We start from the raw sequence: 19,859 nt of genomic DNA, 5'->3' as shown, positions 1-19,859 counted from the left end.
GGGAAGGAGTCACTGATGACATTGAGCTGAGGGAAGAGGCCGCTGCTTTGCCAGACAAAGCACCCTGGGCATGGGTGAGAGAGGATGAGGAGGATGAGGACGGCTTGGTCATCCACTCGACCAAGTCTTCCGCATGTTGCGGCTCAACATGGCCAGCTGCCGAAAAAAAGGCCAAGCTTGTCCCATGGCCACGTGCTGATGAGGATGCACCGTCTCCACGACCAGCACTAGACACAGAGCCTGCTTGCCCTCTCTTATTGGCTTGTGACTGTCTGCCTCTCCTTCTTGGCCTTCCAGACATACTAATGGCCTGTAGCTGCACTAAGCTGGGATAGAACACCTGTAATTTTCTTCAAGTAGCTTTATATACTGTAACCAGACAAGCCTGCCTGTCAGTAGGAAGATAACAGGAACGGATCTAGCTGAACACTGTGAGCAGGACGCACTGTACTAAATGTAAATAGTCTAGCTGCCTGACCGTGGTACTAATAGGATCAAATAGAACACCTGTAATTTTCTTCAGGTAGCTTTATATACTGTAACCAGACAAGCCTGCCTGTCAGTAGGAAGATAACAGGAACGGATCTAGCTGTACACTGTGAGCAGGACGCACTGTACTAAATGTAAATAGTCTAGCTGCCTGACCGTGGTACTAATAGGATCAAATAGAACACCTGTAATTTTCTTCAGGTAGCTTTATATACTGTAACCAGACAAGCCTGCCTGTCAGTAGGAAGATAACAGGAACGGATCTAGCTGAACACTGTGAGCAGGACGCACTGTACTAAATGTAAATAGTCTAGCTGCCTGACCGTGGTACTAATAGGATCAAATAGAACACCTGTAATTTTCTTCAGGTAGCTTTATATACTGTAACCAGACAAGCCTGCCGGTCAGTAGGAATTTAACAGGAACGGATCTAGCTGAACACTGTGAGCAGGACGCACTGCACTAAATGTAAATAGCAGGAACGGATCTAGCTGAACACTGTGAGCAGGACGCACTGCACTAAATGTAAATAGTCTAGAAGATAACAGGAACGGATCTAGCTGAACACTGTGAGCAGGACGCACTGCACTAAATGTAAATAGCAGGAACGGATCTAGCTGAACACTGTGAGCAGGACGCACTGCACTAAATGTAAATAGCAGGAACGGCTCTAGCTGAACACTGTGAGCAGGACGCACTGCACTAAATGTAAATAGCAGGAACGGATCTAGCTGAACACTGTGAGCAGGACGCACTGCACTAAATGTAAATTGCAGGAACGGATCTAGCTGAACACTGTGAGCAGGACGCACTGCACTAAATGTAAATAGTCTAGAAGATAACAGGAACGGATCTAGCTGAACACTGTGAGCAGGACGCACTGCACTAAATGTAAATAGCAGGAACGGATCTAGCTGAACACTGTGAGCAGGACGCACTGCATTAAATGTAAATAGTCTAGATAGAAGATAACAGGAACGGATCTAGCTAAACTGAATACAGTGTATATATATATATGCAACACCTGGGATGCATATATATACACAATACACTGTAAGTGCAGCTAACTGACTGACTGTTCTGCCTAATCTATCTAACTCAAATCAAATGACACTGTCTCTCTCTCTCTCTATCTCTCAGCACACCGGAACACACACTACACAGGGCCGCCGTGCAGGCGGCCTTATATAGTGTGGGGTGTGTACTAAATCCCCTGAGCCATAATTGGCCAAAGCCACCCTGGCTTTGGCCAATTACAGCTCTCTCTACTGACAGCGCTGTGATTGGCCAAGCATGCGGGTCATAGTGCATGCTTGGCCAATCATCAGCCAGCAATGCACTGCGATGCCGCAGTGAATTATGGGCCGTGACGCGCCACACGAATTTAGCGCGAACGGCCCATAACGTTCGCAATTCGGCGAACGTTCGAACAGCCGATGTTCGAGTCGAACATGGGTTCGACTCGAACACGAAGCTCATCCCTAGTCACCAGTACGGTATTTGTATATTGAAATCATATCCCCTCTCAAGCGTCTCTTCTCCAGAGAGAATAAGTTCAGTGCTCGCAACCTTTCCTCATAACTAAGATCCTCCAGACCCTTTATTAGCTTTATTGCCCTTCTTTGTACTCACTCCATTTCCAGTACATCCTTCCTGAGGACTGGTGCCCAGAACTGGACAGCATACTCCAGGTGCGGCCGGACCAGAGCCTTGTAGAATGGGAGAATTATCGTTTTATCTCTGGAGTTGATCCCCTTTTTAATGCATGCCAATATTCTGTTTGCTTTGTTAGCAGCAGCTTGGCATTGCATGCCATTGCTGAGCCTATCATCTACTAGGACCCCCAGGTCCTTTTCCATCCTAGATTCCCCCAGAGGTTCTCCCCCCAGTGTATAGATTGCATTCATATTTTTGCCACCCAAATTCATTATTTTACATTTTTCTACATTGAACCTCATTTGCCATGTAGTCGCCCACCCCATTAATTTGTTCAGGTCTTTTTGCAAGGTTTCCACATCCTGCGGAGAAGTTATTGCCCTGCTTAGCTTAGTATTGTCTGCAAATACAGAGATTGAACTGTCTATCCCATCCTCCAGATCGTTTATGAACAAATTAAATAGGATTGGTCCCAGCACAGAACCCTGGGGAACCCCACTACCCATCCCTGACCATTCTGAGTACTCCCCATTTATCACCACCCTCTGAACTCGCCCTTGCAGCCAGTTTTCAATCCATGTACTCACCCTATGGTCCATGCCAACGGACCTTATTTTGTACAGTAAACGTTTATGGGGAACTGTGTCAAATGCTTTTGCAAAATCCAGATACACCACGTCTACGGGCCTTCCTTTATCTAGATGGCAACTCACCTCCTCATAGAAGGTTAATAGATTGGTTTGGCAAGAACGATTCTTCATGAAGCCATGCTGATTACTGCTAATGATACCGTTCTTATTACAAAAATCTTGTATATAGTCCCTCATCATCCCCTCCAAGAGTTTACATACTATTGATGTTAGGCTAACTGGTCTGTAATTCCCATGGATGTATTTTGGGCCCTTTTTAAATATTGGTGCTACATTGGCTTTTCTCCAATCAGCTGGTACCATTCCAGTCAGTAGACTATCTGTAAAAATTAGGAACAACGGTCTGGCAATCACTTGACTGAGTTCCCTAAGTACCCTTGGATGCAAGCCATCTGGTCCCGGTGATTTATTAATGTTAAGTTTCTCAAGTCTAATTTTAATTCTGTCCCCTGTTAACCATGGAAGTGCTTCCTGTGTTGTGTCATGAGGATAAACACTGCAGTTTTGGTTACTGAAGCCCCCCAATTCACTCGTGAAGACTGAGGAGAAGAATAAATTCAATACCTTCGCCATCTCCCCATCCTTTGTAACCAGATGTCCTTCCTCATTCTTTATGGGGCCAATATGGTCTGTCCTCCCTTTTTTACTGTTTACATACTTAAAGAATTTCTTGGGATTTTTTTTGCTCTCCTCCGCTATGTGTCTTTCATGTTCTATCTTAGCCATCCTAATTGCACCCTTACATTTCTTGTTGCATTCTTTATAAATTCTGAATGCTGAGGATGATCCCTCAACCTTGTATTTTTTGAAGGCCTTCTCCTTTGCTTTTATATGCATTTTTACATTAGAGTTAAGCCATCCAGGACTTTTGTTCGCTCTTTTAAATTTATTACCCAACGGGATACATTGGCTAATGCCCTTATTTAATATGCTCTTAAAGCAAACCCATCTCTCCTCCGTATTCTTTGTTCCTAATATTTTATCCCAATTTATGCCTTTTAGCAAGGTTTGTAGTTTAGGGAAGTTGGCTCTTTTGAAATTCAGTGTCTTTGTATTCCCTTTATGTTTCCTATTTGTGTGATTTATACTGAAACTAATTGACCTGTGATCGCTGTTACCTAAATTGCCCCGTATTTCCACATCCGTGATCAGGTCTGTATTGTTGGTAATCAATAGATCCAGTAATGTTTTATTTCTAGTTGGTGCGTCTACCATCTGACCCATAAAATTATCCTGCAAGACATTAAGGAACTGGCGAGCCTTAAATGAATGGTTCCCTCTGCCCAGTCTATGTCTGGATAATTAAAATCCCCCATTATGATAACACTTCCCATCCTTGCTGCTAATCCAATAGAAAATTAATGACACCCCCAATTCGGTTCACATTTCGCAGTACGAACTGTGAATTCGTACAGGAATCGGATCGCATGGGTGTTAACATCCATGTGATTCGATTCTGGTTCGGACAAATAAAAGGGTTCTGCACAATTTTGCTAACTGTGTACAGCTGTACACAGTGTAACAATGTAATTTTTCAGTTTTTTTGCGCCGATCTGTGAGGCTGTGCTATATACCATGATCTGCGAGGCTGTGCTATATACCATGATCTGCGAGGCTGTGCTATATACCATGATCTGCGAGGCTGCGCTATATACCATGATCTGCGAGGCTGAGCTATATACTCTGTCTTGCGCTGCTGAGATATGTAATCTGTCCTGTGATGCTGGGACTGTATACTCTGTCCTGTGATCTGAGCTGTATACTCCTTACACTATGGGTGGAAGCAAGTGGAATACAGGGGAGGGAGTGGGTGGATTCTATAAGGGATGTGGTTTATGAGAAGTGGGAGGGGTCAAAAACGATGGGCGGGGTCTGGCGCCCCCCCATCCAAAAGCTTCACCAGGCCCACTGCTTCACTCTCCTTTCTTGTATATACTACCCACTGTTATAACCTCAGCACTTCTCCCCTGCTCACACTTTCTACTACCATAGCCTCTGCACTCTTCTTCTAAAATATACTGTCCACTGTCCTACTCTCTGCACTCCTCTCCTGTACATACTGCTTACTGTTGCCATAGCCTTTGTGCACCTCTACTGCACATACTTCCCATTGTCTTGCCCTCTGCACTCCTGTACTGCATGCTTTTTTTCATTGTCTGGTATTTTCTCAGACTTGGTGTTGCGCTCATCCAACAAAGACATGATAAATAAAGTACATAAGCATTAAAAGACTAAAAACTAAAGTGACGGTGCTAGTGGTAGATGCACTAATGCAATAACATAAATAATACAAAATATATCAAAAAGGTGGCAGTGCTAAAGGTATCATGCTAGTATTAGTAAATAACTAGTAACTATGATAAGCCATACAAGTAAATTAATCAGCCCACATGTGACCAAGAACAAGTGCAAAATAATAGTGAATCCTATGTGGAAACCTTGCAAAAAGACCTGAACAAATTAATGGGGTGGGCGACTACATGGCAAATGAGGTTCAATGTAGAAAAATGTAAAATAATGCATTTGGGTGGCAAAAATATGAATGCAATTTATACACTGGGGGGAGAACCTCTGGGGGAATCTAGGATGGAAAAGGACCTGGGGGTCCTAGTAGATGATAGGCTCAGCAATGGCATGCAATGCCAAGCTGCTGCTAATAAGGCAAACAGAATATTGGCATGTATTAAAAGGGGGATCAACTCCAGAGATAAAACGATAATTCTCCCGCTCTACAAGACTCTGGTCCGGCCGCACCTGGAGTATGCTGTCCAGTTCTGGGCACCAGTCCTCAGGAAGGATGTACTGGAAATGGAGCGAGTACAAAGAAGGGCAACAAAGCTAATAAAGGGTCTGGAGGATCTTAGTTATGAGGAAAGGTTGCGAGCGTTGAACTTATTCTCTCTGGAGAAGAGACGCTTGAGAGGGGATATGATTTCAATTTACAAATACTGTACTGGTGACCCCACAATAGGGATAAAACTTTTTCGCAGAAGGGAGTTTAATAAGACTCGGGGCCACTCATTACAATTAGAAGAAAAGAGGTTTAACCTTAAACTACGTAGAGGGTTCTTTACTGTAAGAGCGGTAAGGATGTGGAATTCCCTTCCACAGGCGGTGGTCTCAGCGGGGAGCATTGATAGCTTCAAGAAACTATTAGATAATCACCTGAATGACCGCAACATACAGGGATATGTAAGGTAATACTGACACATAATCACACACATAGGTTGGACTTGATGGATTTGTGTCTTTTTTCAACCTCACCTACTATGTAACTATGTATGTAAAGCACAATACACAGCCCCAATCAATAAATACAGTGCAAGAGGGTGAACTAAATCTTAAGCTGGGCTGGTAAGATGATGCAAAACAAATACATGCCAGGCATATGTAAGTAATGTGCACACCAGGTAACAAACAAACAATGAACAAAGTGACTAGTGCAAAACAACTTAAAATCCTTTGTGACAAATGACTAAAAATGCCCAAAATAAAGTGCACATATAGCAATCTTCTTGAGGGCGGTGAGGTGACTAGAACAGGTGTACAGTGATGTTTCCTCTTCGTGCAACACACCACACACTTATAAATAGTGGTCCCTTACCTATAGGTAATGGGGTAACAGCATAAGCCAATAGTAGGAGTAACAGCCCTTCCTCCTGGTGCAGGGGCTAGATCCTTCCCGGTAATGGGATACCAGCGTCAGACCAGATAATGGGGGCGACAACCTTTATTCTATGACCGGCAGCCTCATACGGGAACTCAGTCCCTCCACGAATATAGGGGGGGTCCTCAATATGAAAAGAACAAAAGGAAGGTCCCAAATAGTATAGTATTGTTGGCAACAAGCTGGGTCTTTATTAGCATAAAAGGTACTCACATAAAAACAAGTAAAACGATTCCTTATCACAGACGAGCGGCGAGCTCATTTCCACAGTCAGCATAGAGTGCCTGTCCCGTCCCTATGCGTGACGTCACACATCACGTGACTTCAGCCCCTGATGACACTGCAGGGGAGGCATTTTTCAGGCGCTTTACAGGCGCTATTTTTAGCCCAAAAATGCCTGAAAAACACCTCAGTGTGAAAGGGGTCTAACTGACTATGCTCAGTTGCTCACACTCCAGCCCCCTTATCATACCATACAGGGTAAATGTTCCTGTATGGTGTGTGATGAGGCTGAGGTTTTGGTGGAGGAAGAGAACACTGCTGGTTGTAGCATTGAAACAGGTAGGTGAAAGTCTATTCTCCCCCTTCCCTCCGCCCACACACACACACTGCAAGATTGGACTTTATTTAATTTCCTGGAGATGGGCTATAATATATATATATACACATTCTTTGCTGTTAATGCTGAACTTTATGAATATGTTAGGAATATACTGGGACTTTTTAGGTGCTGCATAAATATATTCTATATACACATATATTAAAAAGAATGATTTTGTGAAATGCATCTGTGTGTAGTACCTGAAAAGTCCCAGTATATTCCTAACATGTTCAGACATTTTACTTTCACCAGACCTGTCCTGCTGTGGTACAGTGCAAGTTTACAGCACACATTTGTACGGAGGCAGAACAATTGTGACTCTCACAGGAGAAGAATGCAATCTGTCACCTGTTATCTTGCCTTGAGGAGAGCTCCAGTGTGTTGTCCTGCTTGCTCTGTCCTTGCCAAGGAGGGTGGGGGGACTTCGGTGCTGATAGGAATACAAGTCCGCTCTTCTCTTATCCATAGACCTGAGGGGTGTCGTATCTGAGCAGTGGCGATGTCCATGCTCCTGGAGCGACACTCTCCACCTCCCTCGGTCAGCCCTGTGCAGTCACTGACTTTTTTTCTTATTCTGAACTCTGTTCAGATTGCCCGGCCCCCCCCTGCTGGCCGGGCCCGGTACAACAGGGCCAGTTGTACTGGCTTATCAGCGGCCCTGCCTGCTTGCCCTCTACAGAACTTTCAACTTACTCTTCCTGTGTCATTGTACTTCTTCTGCTTCACATTTCACAGAAATTTTACCTTTTCCTGTGTGGTTGTACTTCTTATTAAAGTAACTGAAGAATAAGTATTTCATCCTCACAAAAAAGAAACAGATGTTTTTATTTTGTTTTTATTTTCCATTAAATACCTTAAATGAAATGTTGTTACCCTTTGTAAACAGCACATACATAGATATATACAATAGCACATGACATTTGTAACTTAGTCTTACAGACCACTTGTCATTTGTACACATACTGTACACTGATTTTCTGCAGCCCTGCTCAATGAAGTAGATAGTCAGTTCTCATCAATACACAAGTTACTATACTTTTTTTTTTGCAGGCACCAAACAACTAAAGAAAACCTGTGAATTCACAGTTCATAGGGATCTGCAAAAGTGTATATCAACAATAACAAATCACAATATTACCACAATATTGTTTACAGTACATTTTTTTCTTTATGATCATGAAAATATTTCAAGCTCCATCACATGACCCAACACATCAGTGTTGCCAACCGTCAGTATTTTTACTGGCAGCCAGTAAAAATCGGGCACTTTTCTCCTGCCAGTAAATGCGGTGCCTGAGCGTGTTGTGTCACCTCATCGTGCAAGGGAACCTGAGCAGAGTGGGCAGAGCCTCGTTTGCGGGACTGTGGGATTGGAGCTAGGCAAGCCGGGAGTGGGACTGTCAATGCTATTTGGACTTCAGTGGACTAAAGGGACCACCTGGCGTGGGTAGAGATTGTTACTGTGACTCAGTAGTTGATGTGTCATGTTGGTGAAGTGTCATCATCATCTGTGGTGCTACACAATGCTGTCAGTGTCACTGTGAGTCAATGTCTTGTGTGCGCCTGCCCATTCTGATTTCTTGCCCTCCTGAGTCCTGTCCCTGAGCTACTTACTTACTATATCAAAAATAATGTAAGAAATATGATTTTTGCCATTATATATCTACCTTACATCATATTGCTAATCACATATTGTACTTGTTTGTAGCCTAAATACTGAAATGTGCACTTGAAACTTGCACTCGTAAATACTTGTAAATTTGCACTTACTGGCTGTGCCAGTAAATTTTGGGTGCCGTGTCAGTAAATTTCAATCTGGTAGGTTAGCAAAATTGCAACACATATACAAAGGTCACAAAGCCTCTGGCTACCATAAGCATTGTGGATTTTTCATAGCAACAGAGACTGCAGAGAGTATATTGTTTCCAGTCAGAATGTTTGTTTGGCAAACTTGCAGTGAGTAAAAGGATCAGCTTGGCAGAATCTTTGTGCAGCAGTACTAGGAGCAGACCCTTCACATGTGAAAGGCAAATATTACTGCCTTTCCATATAAACAATGCACTATACATAGAAACAATTTTTTTATATCATTGATAAAATCTGCATAAAGATGATCTTTATTGTATGTATTATATATCTGAAAAAATAATTCAACTATAACTCCTCTTCAAATAACTATAAATTATTTAAGTGCTACCTTGAGATGCATGGGAACTCTTAGATGAGAGCTGTATTGTTAACTTGTGTTGGGCCTTCAAAAATTTGTATCCCAGAAGACAATACCACCTGACGTCATACATGCATTTTGAAAAAAAAAAAAAACGGCCTACACTTAAGCCTGGTACACACTAATAGATTTACTTGTTAAACCCAGCGGGTTGAATGAAAGAAAACTGACTGCTTCGGTCGGAGCCACTGTACTAATAATCCAATGTTACTACAGCAATCTCCCCTGCTGTTCTTTTGTGTTCTCACAGGGGGACGGCCCCTGCCAGAACACTCCAGTCTACACACTAAGCCATTGGCTGAGAGCACTGACTGGGAGCCAGTCGGCCGCTGGTTTTCCAGCATGCTCGTCCAAAAGAAGCCGGCTTCTGTCAGAATGTGTGCACCGCATGCATTCAGCCGCAGAGTGGGATTTCCCATTGTTCCATTGCTTATGAACTCAGCTAAATATACAGATTACATATAAACATGGGAGCTGTTTTACTTGCCAAAGGATTTGGATTTCTGTAAATCCAGTTCTAAAATATATGTCTCATATCGACGGATGTGGTTTGGAACAATTCAGGTCAGCAAAATCTCATTGACATTAATTGAGCAGTACACATGGCATATTTTAGTGGCTACATTTGACCTGCTTTAAGTTGCACTAGTTACTGGTGAACAAGGGGTGTGGGGAGTAAGTGTGAGATAATTATACCCCTACACAGGTACCATCCCAAAGGAACATATACAAAAATAGAGCAAGATTGAGTGGGACTTTGCATGTACCTTGTAGGGTTTAATAAATACACGAATCAAGGAGGTTAAAAAGAAAATAAACAAAGTTTTTATTCTACATATACGAATACTAAAAAACATTCAATTGTTAATAGCTTAAAAACACCATTACAGTTATGTTATCCAGGGTGTTATTGATCCTGGCTGAGGAATCCGATGGGTCAGCCTACGCGTTTCGCAGGATAAACTGCTTCATCAGGGCCTTGGATTATACTTTAATTAATATATATACTGTAATGATAATGCATAAACATATCATTAGTAAACAACATTCTCTAACTAGAGATGCTAAATATTAAAGCAAAAAATATTAATAATAACTACTAGTATCACATTTTAATTTAAATTCTAATTTAATGAATTTGTAAATGTATCCAATATAACATAATATAACCTGTTTTATGCACTGCAGCAAAACACGGGGAGGGAAAATGAGAGAAGGAGAAATCCAAACGCTGTAGCAAAGTGTATAATATATATAATTGGGATATAAATATTCAGATTTGAATCATATAAAGAGTCTATGAAATTGTAAACAGAAAAGAGAGACTTCACCTATAGGATCTATTAATGACCGGTTTGATGGAGATTTAGCCTGTGGAGCCCGTGGGGATTAGCTTTGCATCTCCCTCCCCCCCTCCTCTTCTCCTCCCATACTTTCCCCACCCCTCCCCAATCCTTAAGAGACCCTCTAAAATTTGGCATTTTCTCTAGACATAATTGTTAACTTAAAGCGGAGCTCCACCCTGTTTTACAAGTTTTGCTCAATCACATGCCAGGACTATATTCAGTTATAAACGGATATTTTTTTTTTTTTTTTTTTTCGTTTGTACCTGTGTTTTTTCAATGTCCATCTCTGCTTCCTGTCTTAGCTCCCTGCGGATATGGGCGGGTCATCTGCGGCTATTTCGTAATTTCCTTTGTAGCTGCAATGTCTCCTGGGAGCTCCTGTCATTATTCTCAGGAGTCATTGCGGAGGCCTGCCGCGAGTTCTCGCGGGATTTCGATGGCCCGCCCGTTGTGATGGCAACCCTGAATTTTACAGGGCTGCTCACCGTAAATACTGAGCATGCGCGGGAAATAGCGGTGAATGCTGGGAGCTCAGCATTCACCAGATCCCGGAAATCCATGCTTGTGGGCTTCATATGCCCACAAGCAAGATGGGAATGGTCACGATCGAGATTTATAAGTATATATTTAAAACGAAAACGGACAGCAGCAGCTTAAAACAACTGAAACAGTGAGTGTCACTTTATGATTGTACATGTGTAATAATGATAAAAAAAAAATGGGAATGGTCGAGTGGAACCCCGCTTTAACACAAACATCTATCAATATATGGGAACATCTCTTTGTTTGCTGAGGGGCAAAGCTAATACCCAGACTAAATCTGCATCAAACTGGTCATTAATAGATCCTACAGGTGGAGTCTCTATTTTCTGTTTACAATTTCATAGACTCTTTATATGATTCAAATTTGAATATTTATATCCCAATTATATAAATTATACACTTTGCTACAGCAGTTGGATTTCTCCTTCTCTCCTTTTCCCTCCCAGTGTTTTGCTGCAGTGCATAATACAGGTTTTATTATGTTATATTGGATATATTTACAAATTCATTAAATTAGAATTCAAATTAAAATGTGATACTAGTAGTTATTAATAATATTTTATGCTTTAATATTTAGCGTCTCTAGTTAGAGAATCTTGCTTACTAATAATATGTTTATGTATTATCATTACAGTAGATATATTAATTAAAGTATAATCCGAGGCCCTGATGAAGCGGTTTATCCCACGAAACGCGTAGGCCGACCCATCAGATTTTTCAGCCAGGATCAATAACACCCTGGACAACATAACTGTAATGGTGTTTTTAACCAATTAACAATTGAATGTTTTTTAGTATTTGTAGAATAAAAACTTTGTTTATTTTCTTTTTAAATTGTGTAACCTTAGAAGGTGCCTGCAAAGTCCCACTTAATCTTGCTCTATTTTTGTACTGGTTACTATGTTGATATGACACTTCTTGCACAAGGGTGGCTACACTTACGCACTCCACTGTAATTTTGGGTGGAGCTATGGCTGTCTATGTTTTCCTCTCTTCATCTCAATTACATTGGGGGAAGGTGAGAATTTGTAGTTTACAAAATCTAGCATGGAAGGAGGGTGACATTGTTTGTGATTGTCATTGTTTGTTGTGAATGTTTTGTTTGAGTGCTTTTTTGCATGTTTGCATACTACATGTGCAGGGTAGCCCATTCATTGGAATGGGTTGACCTATGTATGACAACCACATCAAAAGAGCTCATGTACCTTTTTGGGCATTATGGGGTTGATTTACTAAAGGCAAAAAGACTGTGCACTTTGCAGTTGCCCCAGAGCTTAGTAAAAGAGGTAAAGCTCAATTTTGCAAAAAATACCCAATCATGAGCAAGGAAAATAAAACAACAACATTTTTGCTTGTTCTGCTCAGTTACTAACCTCCGGGACAAATGCTCTTGCAAAGTGCAGTCTTTTTGCCTTTAGTAAATCCACCCCCAAGTGTCGTGCATTTTGACACACGTAAAAATAGGCATCTGCTTGCTGTGTTTGGGGTGCCATTAACAATGAATGACACCGCAAGTGTAATGTGCACTTTTTACAAGTTCTGAGAACACATGTGGAAATGCATGCTTTTTTGCGCATTCAGGAACATTCCAAAATGTATGCAGACTTAAATTTTCTGTGCTTGGTGAAAACTTTCTTAGCCAGAAAAAAGAAAACGAAGGCAGTCATCACATCTAGAGATTGGTTAGCTGCAATATATTACATTTTTGTTGTTGGGTTTAAATATCCTATCAACTGCCCCAGCTTATGCCCGTGTGGTTCTGGTGCAACTGTGCATAGTAACCAATCAGCTTCTAGGTTTTATTGTCAAAGCTTAAAGTGATTGTAAAGTCTTGATTTTTTTTTGTTAATTAAAAATAACAAACATGTCATACTTACCTGCCCTATACAGTGGATTTGCACAGAGCATCCCGGATCCTCCTCTTCTCGGGTTCCTCTTTGGCTCTCCTGGCCCCTCCCTCCTGTTGAGTGCCCCCTACAGCAAGCAGCTTGCTATGGGGGCACCCAAGCCAAGTCACAGCTCCCTGTGTTCATTCAACAAGGAGCCACGGCTGGGGCCTGCCCCCTTTCTCTCCTCACTGGCTGACTGATTTTGATTGACATCAGCGGGAGCCAATGGCGCTGTGCTGCTGTCTCAGCCAATAAGGAGGGGAGTCCCGGGCAGCTGAGACAATCCTGCAATATCGCTGGATCTAGATGGGCCTCAGGTAAGTATTAGGGGGGGCTGAGGGGGGGGGGGGGGTGCTGCACACAGAAGGCTTTTTATCTTAATGCATAGAATAAAAAAACCTTCTGCCTTTTTTTAATTGAACAAGCTGAAGTTAGAAGCTGATTATTATGCACAGCTACACCAGCTTCTGTGTGCACCAGCTTTAGTAACCCCCCCCCCCCCCCAATTGTGTTCCATAATAAATAGTATAGTTGCATTCAGTTACGAGTCTGACCTCCTCTGTGTAGTTGTCACCTATCTGGTCATGCTAGTAAGATACTAGGGCTTGGTACTTTTACACAGAGACAGTGACTGCACCTACATAACACAGAGATAAATGATACCAATATAAAATTGTAAGGAATGTTGTAACCAAACTTTGGTACAATTTATGATGTCAGCCTTGGTCCCATAAAGAAAATATCTTTTTACAACAAAGATAGTAGTAATCTGTGATTTCAACATAGAACACAGTATAGGATTTCTGTTCTAGATGCTGGACTCCTGGGTCTGGTCCTGCATCAGATGTTTTTTAGACTTTGGAAATAAAGATACTTTTTCCCAGAATTCTTTGGCCACAAAGTAATAGCAGACACTGTCCAAGCAGCAGTTCAGATCACTCAGGCCCTGAGCAAAAAGGGCAAAGTCACTTACAGTTTTTAACACTGAGCATTCCAGTTTCATGGATTCCATAATAAATCTCACTATATTTCCAACGCCAAGGGGCAAGAAACAAAACAAGAAAATTGCCATATTTGTGGTTACTATGTTGATGGTTTTCTGAATTTCTTTCTCCTCTTGAGCATTAATTTTCTCCTTCCTTTTCAGGGTGAGGATAATTTGTGTGGAACAGTAAACTAATATAAGCATTGGAACACAAAAGCCAAGAATAGAAAAGTACAATGTTCTCTTTAACGGTTTGATGGAGGCTTTTCGGAAGCACAGAGATGGGTTTCTTAACGGTGGAGTTGCGAGTAGGTCAAGGTAGAGACGGGTGGCAATGAAGAGGAGCCAGACAATCGCACAAGATATGGCTGCCTTCTTGGCAGAACGAAAAGATCTTGCTCTTAGCGGAAACTTTATGGCCACATATCTGTCCACAGATATCAAGGTGATGGTGGCAATGCCTATATATGTGTTCATGAAATAAAACGACAGGAGTGCAGTGCAGAATTCAGCACCCAGATTAATTGTGTGCCGGGTGAGATAGATGCGAAAGGGAAGTGTAAAAAGAAGACAGCAGTCACTAAGAAGGAGGTTCATCATATAGACTCTTGTCTCTGTCCATTTTTTCATCTTAAAGCAGAAAACCCAGATTGCCAAGGAGTTAAATATCACACCAAAAACCAACACAAGTATGAGAAAGATAAACAAGAAAAGTTCCAGGTTATTGTTTCTTTCCTTCATGATGCTGGTGCAGTCTGTGCCATTTGCTACAATAAAACATAACATGTTACAAGTGAGACAAACACACTTAACCTGCATGGTGGATCTTTTTAATTACTTAGTACCATGTTAAAAAATAATAGTGACACATCATCTCACTTGCAGCTCACTGATTTCAACATTCTACAAAAGAGACATCTGTTAATAGGAGCTTGCTCTCATGCTAATAGACAATAAAAAGATATTGTATAGTTTACAAATAAAGCTGAACTCTAGGGAAAAACAACAATACACCAGATAATGCAGTTATGCATTCATTAAAATCATTAAATGTACTTTTAAATGCATATAGTAAAAAAAAAAAAAAAAAATGGAATCTGAAATGGTATCCATTTTCTGTAACCCCCCTGAATAGCAGACCGGGGGGCCAGGAGTCTATTTAGGTTCTGCTGGCAGGGAACATGCTGGCACGTGAAGAGAGCAGAAGGAAGAGCTTATCGGTCTGCTGTTGCTCCTTCACTGTCTAGACCTGTGTTTCTCAGCTTTTTCCAGTCAAGACACCCTTTAAAATTATAACGAGGCACCTTATTCTAAAATGTATAAAACTAAACTAAATAGTTTTACATATTACAGCAGCATCCACATACATAGGACATTCAGTGTTAGAGGTGATTTATTCTTTCAAAGCAAATACACTTTTGCACACTGGTACTAACTAGTACTGACTAGTATTCCCCATTTCCTCTCCCCCACGCAGGTAAGGTGACTCCTTGTTTGACCCGACAGAGCAGAGCGGGGTCAAACAAGGATGCTGTGCATGTGCCCGATTTTCTCCTTATCAATCAATTACATCAAGAGTTGTTAGGATGCTGGCTTGCCCAATGCCCAAGGTTGTAATTTGCACAATAAAAACCAATGGCTTTATGTAATAAAGAGCAATCTTGATCCACCTGCTGGCTGGTACACAGTTTTTGGGCAATTTGGAGTAATTTTTAAGCATTTTTCCAAGGCACTCCTGAAGAACCCAGAAGGCACCCTGCTTGAAAAAGGCTGGTCTAGACATAGGCTGAGTTTACTGTTTTACCTACTAATAGATTTGCAATTTTGTCCAGATATTCTTGTGAAACATCTCAGATCTCAGGTAGTTTGGTGGATCACTCTGCTACTTCCTGGTTTAGCCCAGGTTCACACTGAGCTGCGGGAATGAAGCCATGTGAGTTCAGGTGAACTCGCACGATTTCACTCCCGCATGTCAGCGGGTTTCTGCACAGATGTCAATGTAAATCGCAGCCCGAAATTGCAAAAAGTAGTACAGAAACAACTTTTTGAAATCGGTGCAGCGCCGCAGATGCGGTATCGCACCGATTAGGGCGGTGCCATTGACAGCAATTGCCACTGATTTGACATGCAATTTGACATGTCAAATCGCATGTCAAAAGGCTCCAGTGTGAACCAGGGCTTACTGTTAGTATTTCCTGGATCAGCTCCCTGCTCAATGGACAGAGGTGATGATGTTGATTTACTAAACATTAAGCAGGATGTACTGTAGGTGGAGAGCTGACATAGGAAGTTGCATTGTTGAACCAGAAAATAAGCATGCCCCTGTTTGGCTGTTTTTTGTGGCAAAAGTGTGTAAATTATAACGTGACCTTAAAGTGGAATTCCACCCAAAAATGGAACTTCTGCTTTAAGGTAGGCGACCCCTGACATGCCACATTTGGCATGTCATTTTTTTTGGGGGGAGTCGGTACCCTCTTTTCAGAGGGTTCCAGCTCCCACTTCCTCCCGGCGCACCGCGGCACCGGAAGGGAGATCACCCCCCCTTCTCGACAATCATCTGGGACACGTCACAGGTCCCAGATGATTGCCTGGCCAGTCACGGTGTGCGGCGCTTTTAATTTTTTTTTTTTTAGTAGAACTATGCTTTAAATTACAAATTCTTGGTCAGGTAAAAAAGCTTAAATATAGATTTATTTCTAAAGGTTATTTTTTTTTCCTTTAAAATAATAAACACATCATACTTACCTGCTCTGTGCAATGGTTTTGCACAGAGCAGTCCAAATCCGCCCTCCACTGGCTGCTTGCTCTGGGGGCACTCGTGCTTGCTGGCTCTCAAGCCAGCTCTGCCAGCTCTGTGTGTCAATAGGACACACACAATGTGGCTCAATCCAGCCTCCCTACTCCCTCCCCACTGGCTGTGGCTCCCGCTGTCATTGGCTCCCGCTGCTGTGTCTCAACCAATGAGTAGGGAGAGACCTGGGAGAGCCTTTGCTGATATGCACATCGCTGGATCGAGATCGGGTTCAGGTAAGTGTTGGGGGGGGGGTTGCGGGGGGGAGCTACACACTGAAGGTTTTTTACCTTAAAGCCTTGTACACACTCACGGACAGCTCAGGTCGGAGCCGCTGTACTAACTATCCCCTTTACAACCATCTTAAGATTGTCAGCCAGTACACAAGTCGGCATTTTATTGCCCAGTTTGCCAAGGTCAGCTGAATATATTAATGGCAATTTACCTTCACTTTTGTTTTCCTGGTATGAAGTTAAGACTATATATTTGATATTTCTGTGTCATTTGAACTTCAGAGACATTTAGCAACTAGTTAATCCTAAATGCTGTGAACAAATCCTTCTTTGTAGAACTGTTAACATCTGTTTTACTGGTTCATTCAATAACATATGACTTAGTGAGCTTTTATGAGACATCAGAGTGCATCTCACAAAATGACTCCGGAGGAGTTTCACTGGCTCAGTCCCAGGAAGTTCACGGTAAAAAATTTTGCATTCTTAAAGCTAAAGATGCTCTTCTGTTAATATATGAAAAAATCAAATCAATTTGTCTTGCTGAAACATGCCTAAAACTAAGAACACCCAGTTTTACCCTTTATAAAGGGTAAATGTTAAAGTACCTCCAGAAACAAGAAGGCAAACACGAAAGGGCAAGGATAAACCATAAAATCATAGTCATAAAGAACTTTGCTATAACATTATATTATACCAGTTAGAAAACAATCAGCAAAAACCTTTTTGCAATTTGTCCTGCCTGTGAATGTATCAAGAATTAAAAAAACACAATATATGTTTACTATACCCCTAAGAGATTGTATAGGTTTGGGCGCAGACTGGATGACAAATGCCCTAGATGCTTGGATACTGGCGACCTAATTCATATGGTATGGAGATGCCCAAGGCTGGCGAGATATTGGTCAGGGATAATTAGGACAATAGAAATCAGGTTCAAAACCAAGCTAAAGCAGGAGGCCAGGGAATGTATCCTCAGCTTGCTAGGGGAAAGGGGGGAGAGCAATAACAAGAAAATTGCTATAGGAAGGTGCCTTTATCAAGCAAGGAAATTAATTGCACAGTCCTGGCTATCCACTATGCCCCCAACAATAGAAGACTGGCTTAGGACAGTGGACAAGCTAGTCTGGACTGAAAAAACAGTCTACATTAGGAGAAATAGCTATGAAAAATTCAAAAAGATTTGGAGCCCTTGGCTACAGTGGTCGGGCATGGCCCCTTGACCTGGATTCAACTCTGGGGGGAGGGAGGGAGGGGAGAGAGAAAAAGGAAAGGAAAATGCCTAAGGTTTTGGAACCATTAGCTATTATAGGTAAATGAGAATAGGTGTAACGAGGCAGGATAGCTGATCGTATCAGTATCAGTACAAAATGTGGTCTAGGCAACCTTTTAATATAGCTTAAAAATTGGGGAGGACGGGAGGGAATGGGTTGGGCCGAGGGAGGGGGGAGGAGATATAGGTGGAATAGAATGAAATGTACTTTTGCATAATTTGTGATCATTTGTTGATCCCCATTTGTCAATGGGTAAAGTTTATAAGTTTCCTACTTTTTCTTCTTTTTTGTAACAAGAAAAATCTAATAAAGAATATTGAACTTAAAAAAAAAAAAACACAATATATCACTGACCACATGTTAACAACAAAATACTAAGGCTTTCCGGCAGATCAGTCTGCTAAAGTCTCCAAAACTAACTGATAAGAAGGCAGTCAGAATTAACTACCTTTGCATTGGTTGTTTTAGACTGTACAAGGAATAATCCCATCAGTAATGGGTTCCACTGGTTCCATTAGCTGGCTGCATGCTCCTTCACTGAATTTAGTACATTGTACCCAAAGTAAATCCTAGTGGTTATAATGGTAGGAAGAATTGATCATTTGAAAGTGCTTACGGATGTCTAGGGTGACTGTCCCCACAAATTTCATAATCCAGTAATCAAATTGTAAGACTAAACCATTCGGCTTTGGAAGCAAGCAGGCTACAAGAATTCCCTTGCCTATTCCCTTCCTATGCAATTCCCATGAAATTCAGTGTGGTGCGATCTAATCCTATTCATTTTAAATCGCATCGCATCAAAGACATGCATGCCCCTTTTTTTGAACCCTCTGTCGGTTTGTACCATGCGATCCGGTGCAAGCAAACCCACTGCGTTTTCGACCTGCATTTGGGGTGTTGCTAACTTTATATTGACACCTGCAACGGATCGCAAAGGCAGTGAGACTGGAATACGGTGTGGGAAGTGCACACGGATCACAACATTTCACGCACCACTATAGTAGGAACCTAGGCTAAAAAATTTCTTAGCAGAAGATAATGAAAAATCCTAGCAGTATCATAAACTCCATTGAGACAGCTTGAGCAGGGCAGGGGTTATCTGTGACTCTAATGTGGATAGTAATGGCGCAAGAAGGGGGAATATAATGTCCATGCAATAAAGGAAATGCAGTCTCATAGATCTAGAAATCCAAATAAAAGGTCCATAGAAGACTTAGTTAATAGTCTTCATAGTAACCCAGCTTCTGTAGGGAAAAACAAACAAGAAGGGAAGGGCCATCTAAGTGCAGTATGCAAACCAATGTAGTAAAAGTAATGTAGCAACGGTAATAAAAAAACTCATAATATGCAAAGAAGGATCACGTTCATAAACAAGAAGCCACTATCACTGTGTGCTGATAGCGATGGTGTGGCTGTGGGCTGTATTGACAAAGCCGAGGACACTGAATGGGATCCCGAGACCATGCCTGGCCAGCTTACAGGCAGGCTACACACTAGGAGCTTACTGCTCC

At 41.9% G+C, this 19,859-nt stretch overlaps 1 protein-coding gene across 2 annotated transcripts in view; it reads right to left on the bottom strand.

Moving 5' to 3' along the window:
• Positions 1-13,420: 13,420 nt before the first annotated feature.
• The window catches only part of GPR35 (G protein-coupled receptor 35), a 156,878-nt gene continuing 150,439 nt past the window's right edge, over positions 13,421-19,859 (bottom strand). For both annotated transcript variants that reach the window (XM_073625846.1, XM_073625845.1), the window contains one exon: positions 13,421-14,820. In XM_073625846.1, the coding sequence (XP_073481947.1) occupies positions 13,877-14,820 (944 nt within the window). In that variant the 3' untranslated portion in view covers positions 13,421-13,876. The remainder of the gene's footprint in view (positions 14,821-19,859) is intronic.

Source organism: Aquarana catesbeiana, linkage group LG04 (genome assembly GCF_042186555.1).
Source record: "Aquarana catesbeiana isolate 2022-GZ linkage group LG04, ASM4218655v1, whole genome shotgun sequence".
Taxonomy (NCBI): Eukaryota; Metazoa; Chordata; class Amphibia; order Anura; family Ranidae; genus Aquarana; species Aquarana catesbeiana.
Note: the sequence above shows the minus strand (reverse complement) of the source record. Positions and strands in the feature narration are given on the sequence as shown.